General features: G+C 44.7%; 1 protein-coding gene across 2 annotated transcripts in view; it reads right to left on the reverse strand.

Annotated features, from left to right (window-relative positions):
- The window catches only part of GALNT7 (polypeptide N-acetylgalactosaminyltransferase 7), a 185,058-nt gene that overhangs the window by 10,395 nt on the left and 162,062 nt on the right, over positions 1-12,601 (reverse strand). For both annotated transcript variants that reach the window (XM_075556874.1, XM_075556873.1), the window contains exons 7-9: positions 12,250-12,367; positions 5,997-6,119; positions 1,227-1,445 (exon numbers count right to left, since the gene is read on the reverse strand). In XM_075556874.1, coding sequence (XP_075412989.1) covers positions 1,227-1,445; positions 5,997-6,119; positions 12,250-12,367 — 460 coding nt within the window. The remainder of the gene's footprint in view (positions 1-1,226; positions 1,446-5,996; positions 6,120-12,249; positions 12,368-12,601) is intronic.

The following is a 12,601-nucleotide window of genomic DNA, read 5'->3' on the forward strand; positions in this document are numbered from 1 at the left end:
ACAGCATACAGACTGGTGTGGTGACAGCTATGAGAACACATGGCAGGACCGTAGGAGTGCATCTTCTCCAGAGTGGGGCCGATTAAGAAGGGCTTTTCCAGACTGCGATCTTTACTCTGAGAGCAGTGGGTCACGCTGGGAGTAGGCAAGAAAGGCAATGAGTGGTGTTCCTCACTGGTGCAAAAGTTAGTGGGGAGAACGGAGGTAGCTCATCAAACCCTGCAGATAGAATGGGTGATTGGGTGGTGGGGGTAGTTTTAATTATCTGGTAAAAAAGATTGGGGAAGTTATCAGACCATTCCTCCCCATGATTTCCATCAAGAATTTTCTTCTTTCAAATTAGAATGGTGCCCGGCTATCAGATCAACAGCAGCCTGGGTCTTAAAGAACTGTTTTCAAACAGGCAGCCATCCAAGTGAGAATGTCAACTCAGCCCACATGGAAGAAGCCCACCAACATCAGTCACCGAAGGCTTGTAAGTCTAGAATCTGATACTGAAGGAGGGACCAGTATCAGAGGCTACGCTGTGAGCACCCGGTTTGCAGAAGGCGCTGGATGACTGGGAGCCCGAGATACGTTTGTGGCAGCTACACAGGACAGGAACCTCCGGTGATTTCCCTCTATCCAGAATACAGGGATGGGAGCCAAGGGATGACCGCACGGAGGGCATTGGGGAGATGGCTGCACAAGACCCAAAGGATCAACCTGACGTGAACAGTTCACACCTTGTCAGTTGCCACCCTGTCGGTCCCCCTGATGCACATTAGTCTGATCTGGTTTTCAACATTTTCTGTTTCTTGTTTGTTCATATTGGGGTTCATCTCAGATGTGTTATATCATTGAAGGTCACCCTCTTGAGTTTTTGTTATAGTTTTCTGTTTTTCAGTATATGAAACCCAAGATGATGAACCCCTAGAGACAGCAAGTAGAATAAGGGTTTTTCTGGAGGGCGGGGTGGGGCAGTGGTGGTGGTGGGCCGTCTGTGAGGAAAAGGGAGCTGACGTCAAGGAGTTCAGGAAGGACAGGGACGTATGGAACCACGGTAGCAATTGCACACTACTACTTGATGTGAATGAACTATGGGGCGACAATGACGTCTGGGTTCACTCCACTATAATGGTTTTGAAAATAAAAAAGGCTTTTCTTCTTTCATATATACTTTTCATTTCTCACTGCCTTTTAGCAAACACACACCCCTTGAGGCCTGAGTATCAGTTTACACTTACCTCCCCCCAGTCCACGTTTTTGGGTGGTAGAGGGTAATGTGCAGTGATATCATAAGCGATTTCTTCCATGAACCATTTAAAACTCTTGCAGTTGTGATCTTCTCGGAATTTTTTCAGCTCAGATATATCTCCATATGGTAACGCCTTTGATTCAGGACGACTGGCATAGAAGTAGTCTTTGTATTCATCCCACCAAACCTCTACAACTCTGACATAATTCTGTGAACAGAGACATTAATATCAACAATAAAATGTGTAATTATCATAGCTTTCCCGGTGTTACTTACGCTACAGTGAAAAGCCTCACGGCCATCAAGTCACATCCTACTCACAGCAAGCCTACGTGACAGCACACGGCCTGTGGATTTCCAAGACTCTCAGTCTCCCCCGAGCGGACGCTTCCATCTTTCTCGGGAGGAGCAATGGGTGGTGGTTGACCTTGGGGAAAGCAGCTCAGTGTGTACCCGCTCCGCCACCAGAGCGTCTCAGACGAACCATCTGAGACAGGTGGGAGGTGTAACCAACACACAGCCAATTAATCCCAGTGGGGCCTGGGATTGAGTCTAGCAACAAATACGAGTGAGCTAATGGCTTTAATATGTCACTTGCCAAGGCTCATCATGCTATGAATATGCAACCAAAAAAGAGTCATCTATACAGATCCGTGACTACTGAACTGGAAGATCATATCTTCTATGCTGCCTACAGAGGAAGAAATTAAAGACCAGACGAGGTTTATAAAAGCCCAGCTAGACACTGGTTCTGCTTCCAGACTGTTCTCCTTCCAACAGAACAACACACTACTGGCATTCATAGTAAAATCTCATTTCAGGTTAAAATTCCATGTCAGAAGCCATTATGAAAGACAACAGGCTTGCTTTATGTAAAGCTTTATATATATTATTTCATAATATATATATGTTAGGTGCCACTGTTGATATTGTTACAACTATATGAGAACCACTTTATTATAAATCAGAATAAACAGGATCTTTTCCCCACTTGAACAACTAAAAGCACAAACCTTACAAGGCAATAAATGACAAAGCTCTGCCTTTGCAGGCTGTGCTGAATGAAGGAACACGTGCAGGATAGAGTCCCTCCCGGAACGAGCGCACACTCAAGCTATCCCCTCGACCGCTGCTGGCACCATGGACAGATAGTACATATTTTTTTGGCTTCGTGGGACATATGGCCTCTGTCACAACTATGCAACTCTGGCATTGTATGAAAGCATCCATAAATAACATATCAACATGTGGGTGTGGCTGTGTTCCAATACAACATTCAAAGGAGCCAAATGAGTCCTATGGGCAATCGTTCCCTGCGCCCGGTTCTCCCTCACCAGTGGGACACCCACCCTCCAGGTTACGTTCTTTCTAGGCGATACGAGAATTGTCAAGGCGTAAGCGCTTTATTGCCAAGGTCCTTGGGTTCAAAAGAAATTTTTAAGAAGCAGTACATCAGGAGATCACATGGTATTATTGCTAAATACTTTGAATCCATATTAGTGCCTGGATGTAGAGAACAGCTACATGACCCATGTCTAGATACTCAAGAACACAAAACTTAGTGCATCCAAATAAGGTTAAGCTGACCAAAAAGGACACTGGATTGTCAGAGGTCGAGAAAGCCAGAGGGGCACATGCAAGAACTGTTTAGCTTAGTGTTGACTCACTCACAGCCATCAAGCTAACGCTGACTCACAGGGCTCTGCAAGTCAGAGTGGGACCACTCCCCTATGTTTCTGAGTCGTGGCTCTTTAGAGAAGGAGAAAGCTTTGTCTTCCTCCCTTGTGGTGTGACTGCTGACCTTGCAGCAGAGTACCTTAACACACAGCCACTCCGCCAGGGCTCCTGCTCTGTCTTGAAAGAGTGTTTCATTAGGCGGGAAAGGTATTCAGGTCAAATTGAAATGCAAATGACAGATCCCGGTGCACTTGGAGGCCTGGCAAGTCGTTCACAGTCAATGGAATGCAGGATTCACCGAGAAATGTGCTTTAGTTTCCTGAGTGTAAGACAGAAAAAGTGACAGGCCTTCTCTCACAGAGTGGTGTGACAATGAAGGCGACCATCTGTGTAAAGCATTTATTTCTATTTGTACACAGAAATCATCCAATAGCTGTTTGCTATTATTATTAAATGATATTTTAAGAACTTTGAATTTTATGCTTAAGATGGGAAAAAGCAGGCAACTGACATAGATTTAATATTCAGAAGAATACGGCTCTGGTGAATGGAAGGGAAGCAAACTTGATGGCAGAGTGCCAAGTGGGAGGCTATTGAGTCCCCATGGGAGAGAGCTGAGGACCTTGAACAACCTAAGAAGGGACAGGCATTAGAGAGAATCCCCAGGGACTGGGCACGGGGATAGGAAATTCAGGAAAAGCAGCAGCTTTGGTGGGAAAATTGTAAAAGTGCAGCTTAGACTGTGCTGTATGAACTGTATGAGAGAGCTCTCACCGGAAAATTCTAGCGGGCAATTGGCTACAGAAGCCTGAAACTCGAAGGAGGAAGCAGGCTGGGAAACAGACCTGGGTAGCTAGGCACACTAGTGGTGGAAGCAGATGATGCTACGGCTGCAGAAAAACAAGGTCCCCGACAGACACACACTTACGTGTCTGCTGAGCACTACCTTTGTTGGCTCGGTGCTATGATGCTGTCATAGGTGCCGTCGAGCCAGTTCTGACTCAGAATGTCCCCTGTACAAGAGGCCGAGACACTGCCCAATCGTGCGCCAGCCTCCCATTTATTGTCATGCTATTATGACAGCCGCACCGTGTTTTTTTGGTTTTTTTTGAGCGGGTAAGAATTTCCCTCTCATCTCTTTTCCTTTTTTTTCTGGAAGAAATCCTCTTGAACCAATTTGAATGCTTTATCGGCAGCTCCTTATTGTCGGTGCAGCTCCAAGAGGAGGTTCTTTCCTGCCAGGCCGGTGGGTCCTGTGGTAGTCTGGTGCCGTCTTGGACAGCTGCATCTTTCCCCCGTAGCTGAGACTTCATCGATCAGCTCTAATGTCATTTGGCCAGGTGGAAAGTAGTGTTGGCGGACTTACCTCTGTCTCTTTTATGGAGTTCCTTTTGCTTTCCTTACATTGAACCCCGGAAATTGAACACAGCAGCATGGCCTGCATCTCCGAATTTATGAAAGTGGAACCAAAGCCACTTCGCAACTGCTTGGTCAGACAAAGGTCTTTGTCGTCCCAGCAATGAGGTATTCAGCTTCGGGAACCTTCACTGGTTTGGTTCACAACAGAGAAGCCCTCACATGGCTGGAAAACTACCCGATCAACAGCATATCTATCTTCAAGACTACATTATGTCTTCAACTACCCTCCCCAGTTAAAAATTCCCTTTCTCGCGGAGTAAGATGCCTGTGATATTCTCATTTTAGGAACGATACCGAGAGAACCTAGCATATACAGAAGGGTAGGAGACACTGGAATTATGATGACATTTTCTGGGGAAGAGAGCTGGAAGGATCCTTACCCACCACAGTCCGGTTTATGGATAACTTTCTTTCTAACACAAGAAGACTCCTTTATTACAGATCAGAGATGTTCTAAGTGGTGGCACGTCTACTGGTCTTTCAGCTCCTTCAGGCTTGTGATGGCGGACTTTACTGTGACTGCAGAGTTCACGTTAGCTGTCCAGCCCCAATAGCGGCTGTTTTCATGAGAAACCACAGCGCCAGATGCCCACAGCTCGGCTCTTCCTTCCGGCTGTGCTGCAGAAGGAGTACGTGCGTGGGGCATGTTGGCGGGTTCAGGTTTCTTCACTATTTTCCTGAGGGAGGCACCGTAACAGATCCTTTATTTACCCACGATCCCAACCTTCTTGGTGTGTTTGACCATCGAGCCCCCAATAAGCTTCAAGCACAGAGATCAAGGACACTCACCATTTTACTCCAAAAGGCTCCACTATCTTTTCAGGTCCATGAGCTTTGATAAATACATATTACCAATCTTAGTGATGCATCTATGGACCAGTAGATGTGATTTTGATCAACACATTAATTATACTGAAAGACTATGCATTACAATAAAACAATTTGGTTGTTTCTAAATAGTGGTTACATGTTGGGCTGCTAACTGCCAGGTCAGAAGTTCAAAACCACCAGCGTTTCTTTGGGAGAAAGACGAAGCTTTCTACTTCCATCAAAGAGTTCCATTCTCGGAAGCCCATCGGGACAGTTCAACTCTGCCCCAAAGGGTCACTATGAGTTAGAATCGACTTGACAGCAGTGAGGTTGAGTGGAAAGTGTTACAAAGGGACTTTTCCCGTCAGAGAGGTGGGGGAAGGGAGAGGCAGAATGTAACAGGAAAGGGGATCATCACACGATTGTCCTTTGAGTCGCGAGCAATATCAACTACAAGCAACGCTCAGCGACTTGATTTCTTCACTAGAAATATTCCTAATATGACTCCCTTCATTTGATAAAACCTGACAAAAATATTTTACTCTCGTGAATAGCAAAAGCTGGCTGGCATTTTCTTTTCCACTATTTACATACAGAAGTGTCAGTTCTTTTTAAAATGTATTTGAGCTGTTTCCAGGGAACACATGCAGTATAGAAATTCTACTTTCCTTAGATGAGAGATAATGAATCATTTTTAAGAACAGTAAGATATTCCACGAGTAGACATGGTCTAAGTTACAGGTGAGGGCCGGCATGACTGCTGAAACTGCTCAGTGAGCTAACATCTGGTAAGAGACATAAGAGCATGCGACCTACATCTGTAGCTTTCTCCTCTTGTAACGAACAGACTCACCTTCAGAGTTGGAGAAGACCCCACGTAAAGGGGCGGGGGATTTCCCTGCCAGCCGTCAAGACGGTAGATGTGTCCCACACGAGAACAAGGGACGAACAACAATTTGCCACCACACTGCCAAATCTACCAAGGAAAAAGACAAGGAGGACCGATTGAGATGGGAAACGGAAGCTTTGTCTCACACACCTAAATCTAAATGGGAGATAATGCCCACCGAAAGTTCATAAACCAAACAGATTCTGAAATAACTGGCGTGATTGATCAAACTTACAGAACGACTCAGAAGGCCGTAGGGAACACATTACTAGATTGCAGCTCAGGGGTCTCTTCTGCCTCCTTAGAGCTCCTAGCAAGCTTTTCCCAAGGGAACCGCGCACGCTCATGCAGTGCCTTCATTTACAATTTCCATTGCTCACACCTTTCCACCTGGGGGATTATTACAGTAACCCCCAGCTTCCCTCAACTCAAAGCCACCCTTAATTACAGCACGCCGATTATGCTAGCTGAAGGGCAGCTTTGGGTCACCTCATTCCCTTCATTAATGTCTTCAGTGGATCTCCTTTGCTTATCAAATTAAATAAGGGGATTTTAGCTCAGCATCAAAAGCTCTCATGAATATGATCCTAACATACCTGTCCACTTTATCTTCTTGGTTTTTGAATTTTCACTGCGATGCAGGGAAATGACAGAATGGCCTCCATAGACCCATCCCCTGACATTCGCTTTGGCACACGGCCTATTTTGTTAAATCTACATGAGACTTTTTCTTTAAAACAAATGCCAGGCAGGGGGGAAAAAAAACGTTTTCCATTATACTTCAGTAAATTTCAAGACTCTTAAAACTATCAAATATCTAGTATTCACATTTCCTTGTCTTCCTCTGTTTGCTTATGTGTTTTCAATAATTGGTTTACTTAAATCAAGATTCAAATAAAGTTTACATATTGCATTTGGTTACATCTCTTAAACTCTCTGTTCCTCTCTGGGTTCTCCTCCCTTTGTTCCCTTCCTACTTTATTCATTTGATTAGCCAGGTTACTTGTCCTGTTGACTACCTCAAAATCTGCACGCGTCTATTGTTATCTCCATGATGCCAGTGACCATGTCTGCATGTCCTCTGCATTTTCTATAAATTGCTAGACTGATGTATCTAAGCTAGAGCTTGTTGGGGTTTAATTTTGCGGGGAGGAAGCATTAGAGGGGCAAGACTTTGTCATAGGTATTGTCTATATCCTATTGCAGCCACTTGGGCGTACCATAAGGCCCGGCCATCTCCCTTAAAAAAATAGTTTTACTGGCACTTCATCCACATGTCATATAATTCAGTAATTCAATCACCTCAAGAAGGGTTGCACAATCCATCACTACAACCAATGTGAGAACATTTTCTTCTTACTAGCACTCACTGTTATTCACGTAATTATTTAATCGTGGCAAAAATATACACAACAAAACATTGTCCAATTCCACAACTTCTACATGTAAAATTTAGTGCCATTGACTATAATCTTTGTGCTGTACAATTATTAATATCCTTTTCCAAATTATTCCACCACCAAAAAAATATAAGGGGGTACTGCCTCAAAACAGAATTTTTTAAACCAAATCTATGTATTAAAATTTTTTTTAACCAAACAACCTATAACCTAACCTTCAAAGCACTCTCCTTTATACTTAACACATTTGTCAAATCTGCAACTGCATTCTTGGAAACTTGTGACAGCACCTCCCCCGTTTTTTCCTTCACCTCTCTCTCTTTTTTTTTTTTTTGCTGCAAAAGGAAGCTTTATTGTTTCCATTTGGTCCCCAGCTGGGGAGAGGGGCTCCAGGGCGGTGGCGAGCGGACGGGTTGGTTCAGGCAGAGGGGCACAGGCCGGCCGTGGGGAGGCAGAGGGCCCCTGGCAGGTGGCTTGGCGCCGCAGGTTCCTGGTCTTCTTTGAGAGTGAGTCTCTTGACGAGATCCTCGCCCAGTCCAGCCCGGCCTGGGGGCTGGCCAGCCTGCGGAGGTGGGTCAGGAAGTGGTTCTCCAGGAAGTCACAGAGATGAGGGTCGGTGTGAGTGGACCCCACGGCATGCAGGTTCAGAAGAGCCTGGTTGAGTTTTTTCTCCAGGGCTAGGGCAGCTTCCATGGCGTCCAGGGCTCGACCCCACTCATCTTGAGATGGTTTCTGCACATCCCGCGCTGGTTCTGCAGCTTCCAGAGACGCTCGGCGCCCTGCGCTTCTCCTTCGCCAGCTCGCGGAAGTGCCCCCCGCCTTCCAAGGCAACAGCGTCGCGGTTGAAAAAGCAGCCCAGAGAGGCAGGTGTCAGAGGCCTGCAGGTGCAGGTTGACCAGGTGGTGGACGCTGGCCTCCGCGTCGGCGGAATCATTCTGACGGATCTGAGAGCTCATGATGCGACGGTTTGGAGGTCACCACACGCCAAATAAAAGTGTCCGCTGGTCCCAAGAGGACGGGCTGGCTGAGAAGATGGTCCCCAAGTTACTTCCGGAAGGAAACCTGTTGCGTGGCGGAGGGTTGGCGGCAGGGAGTCCCCAGATCTGTTCCGTTCAAACACTGTAGAAGCAAGACACAGCTCCACGGACCGCGGGGCGAGCTTCTCCTTCACCTCTTTTATGTTATCAGATCATTGTCCTTTCATGTCCCTCTTCATTCCCAGAAAAACAAAAATAAGTTGTACGGAGCATAGTACAGTGCAGACATGCAGAGCAAGACAGTCATGCTGTTTTTTTGCCCCAAACTGGCACTCTGAGATGGCTGTGTGAGCAGGTGCATTGTCGTGGTAGAAAAACCAGTCCACTGTCTGCCACAAATCAGGCTTTTTAGGGTTGTCATACACTGTTATGCAATCTTTTCAGAACCCCTAAATAAAAACCTTGATGAACAGTCTGACCTGGTAGAACGAACTCCGAATGCACCATGCCCCTCACATCAAAGAAACACATGACCACCATCTCGATCTTGGATTTCATTTGATGAGCTTTTTTGGGGCGAGGTGATGATCCCACTGGCTTGATTAATGTTTGCTTTCGGGGTCGTAGAATAGCACCAGCTCTCGTCCCCAGGAATGACCCTGGGAAAGAAGTCTGGTCGCTTCGGAGCTGTTCTTTCAAAGCTCTTCATGTTTCCACTCAACCCTCTTTTTCCTGGTCAGTCAGAACCCGAGGCACATCTTCGTAGCGACCCTTCTCATTCCTCAATCTTCCGTTACCCTTCACTGAACCAAGCTCCAAGATAGTGCAGAGAACTTCCCCATCTCTGCAAAGGGCCATCGTCAGTCTTTGAGCACAAGTGCACGAATTGTGTCCACATTTGTGTCCATTCAGGAAGTTGACAGACATCAGCACGCGGTTTGTCATCAATAGACATTTCACTTTTTTTTGAAACAATAAAACCACTCATACACTTGAGTTTTTCCCATAGCGCTGTCCTTGTAAGCTGTGTTCAACATCACAACAGTTTCTGCAGCAGTTTTCCCGAGCAGGAAACACAATCTGCAGCTGCATGCTGTTCTCTTCAATCAGCATAGCAGTTCCATAATCTCCTGTCAACGAGGGCAAAGGGGTGGGCTCTAGCATGCCAATCAGGTCATAACCCAGTGGTTCTCAACCTTCCTGACGCTGCAACCCTTTAACACAAGTTGTGGGGACCTCCACCATAAAAGTATTTTTGTTGCTACTTCATAACTGTAATGTCGTTACTGTTATGAATTGGGGGACCCTTGTGGCAGGGCCATTCGACCCCCAAAGGGGTTGCGACCTACAGGTTGAGAACAGCTGTCATAGCCAATGAGGCCTTTGTGTGGGCATGGCCTTCTCCTGAGGATTCTGGGAACTCCTGTCTTCCTCCCTGGAGGCGGGACACACACTCTCTCTCTGTCTTCCTTTTCCTGCTGTTGAGACTGTCAGAGAGCTAGAGGAAACATCTAGAGACCTGCACCAGCATTGAAATGCTTCCGCTGCCATTGGCTCTACAAGACTTTCTACCCTCTGGCCTGTAATCTTCCTGCATTCGGCATCATTGCATGTGCTGTCTGAAGATTTTATGGACTACCATCGGACACTTGGGCTAATATCGGACTTATGGACTTGATCTGGACTGGACTGGGATGTTTTCTTAATATACAATTGCTTTTTTATATAAAGCTCTTTCTTATATACATGAGTGTCCATGAATTTGTTTTTCTAGTCCATCCAGACTAACATAATTTGCCATCACAAAAAAGAAGGTATGACCAAAGTTGCTTTTATGAAAAAATTCACTGTGACCAAAGAGAACCTTCCCAGGTGATGTCACAGGGTACGCTAACTCCAGCAAGTTGTTCCATGCTCCCGAGGGGAAAATGCATACTAAGAAAGTACGCCCAGCAGAGCATTTTTCATTTTTGGAAAGAGAGGTAAACTCAATGCCTCCTAAGCAACAATGTATCCTCCATCACCCATGGTAACCACTGGCCAAATTTGTTTTCTTTCTTTTTTAGTAGTTTTCTTGATATAGTATTCACATATCATACACTTTCGTAGTTAAATCACATTTTAAGAGTTGTGTATACATCATCACAACCAATGATAATGCTCCCTCCCCCCCCCTCTTGCTTTCATTGATCCCCAATCCCCTTGCCCTCCTCCCATTCCCCAACCCGATCCCCAATAAACCATTGCACCAGTGATTGTCTCTATACATCCAAATCCTTCTGTGCTTCACAAACTGGGAAACCCAACAGAAACAGTAAAAAACAAAAATAGAACAAAATGGTAAGAAGAAAATAATAGTACAAATAATAATATAAAGATAAAAATAAAGAGTAAGAAAGAAAAGACCACCATCAACATTAAAAAGCCAGAGAAGAAATTTCTGTCCTGGAACCAGTGAGAAGTACTTGAGCCTACAGCAAATTCAGGCTGGGTCAAGAGGGAGGTCAACCCATGGTTCAATCCACCATAATCAGGTTTATAATAATCCCTCAGTAAAGCTATTTGAATACTGTGCCTTCGGCTAGAGGGGTCTGCCAGAGGCTTAATCTGACTAGATACTCTGAAGATGGATCTGGGGCTCCCACTGTCCTCCATAGCCTTCTATAAATTGGGTGTTCACAATTTAAGCTCTCATACTTTTTCTTTCATCATATTTAGATTTTTTTATCATCATCTTTAGATCCCCGCCTCCCCAACCATCCTCCTTAAGCTCTGATTGTGAATCGGGTGAAAGTTTACAGAACAGATAATCAGTTTTATATTTAGCAATTCATATACATTTTGTCTTGTCTCATTCCTCATAAGCTCCTCAATGTAACATCACTTATTCCACTTTCTCCCTGTTTACTGTCTCTATTCTTTCTTTCCTGATAAGTCTGAACTTTGTCCTTGGGAGTAATGAAGAGTTTTAAAAATCTCAAATGATTGACTATTATTCTAAGATATGTACCCCACTAGTGCTATTGTTCCCCTTACAGAACTGTCTATTGTTTGGCTAAAAATTGAGTTATAGAGGTTAGTTCATTTCCAGACCTGAAGGTTGACCATAGGCCACGTAGGCCACAGGAGTTTTACCATGCTATCCAACCAGTAAGCCCTGTCCTCTTCATAATTTTTAGTTTTGTTCCACATTTTTCTCCCACTCTCTCCAGGACCTTCTAATATGATCCCTCTCAGAGCAGATGATGGCGGTAGCTGGGCACCATCTAGCTCTTCTGGGTTCACAGGTGTGAAGACTGAGGTTTGCATGGTCCATTAGCCTACTGGACTACTAATTTCTATGTGTCTTTGATTTTTAGCACTTTTCCTTCCTCCATGTAGGGAGAGACCAGGAGTTATACTGCTCACAAGTTTCAAACCCACAGCTGCTCCTCACCAGAGCAGAATGCAGGTAGGGCCTTGTCTTTGTGGACTAAGTTATGACAATTGAACTTGGCCCATTTTATCTTCTTCTGCATACCCTCCTTAGTCATACTAGAAGGAGCCCTAGTGGCGTAGTGGTTACTAGTTGGGCAGCACACCACCAAGTCAGCAGTTCAAAACCACCAGCAGCTCTGTGGGAGAAACATGAGGCTTTCTACTCCCGTACAGAGTTAAGTTCTGAGTTCAAATTTTGCTTTATGTTACCAAAAGGCATACACATTTTATTACTTATTTTTAATAATTTGGAGAAGTGCATGATATTGCCTTCCCCCCCACCCCTCAAAGAAACCAGTCTTAAGTGATAGTCAAAGACCAGTAAATACTTACAAAGCTATTTTTGTTTCAATGAAATCTTACCTTGTATGAGATCTCAAAGTTTTCGCCACCCCAAATCTGCAGACCTGGATCATAGAGACCTAATTCAAAGAAGAACTCACGTTCGATGGCAAATAATCCACCAGCCATAGCTGGGGACCTATTAAAAAGAAACAGCAGTAACCATTACAAATCAACCCTTGATATTCTCTATGCTTACAGACAATAAAACTGTTTGGAAAACAGCTCAATGCACACAATTTAAAACAAAACCCTAAACAAAAGCCTGATGGTCAAACATGAAGAAATGATAAAATCTTCACAAATTATTAATATCTCCTCAAATTTAGTATGATTTAAAACTGAAATAGAATTACATAGTTTATCTTAAATC

This window comes from Tenrec ecaudatus, chromosome 8 (genome assembly GCF_050624435.1).
Source record: "Tenrec ecaudatus isolate mTenEca1 chromosome 8, mTenEca1.hap1, whole genome shotgun sequence".
Classification (NCBI taxonomy): Eukaryota; Metazoa; Chordata; class Mammalia; order Afrosoricida; family Tenrecidae; genus Tenrec; species Tenrec ecaudatus.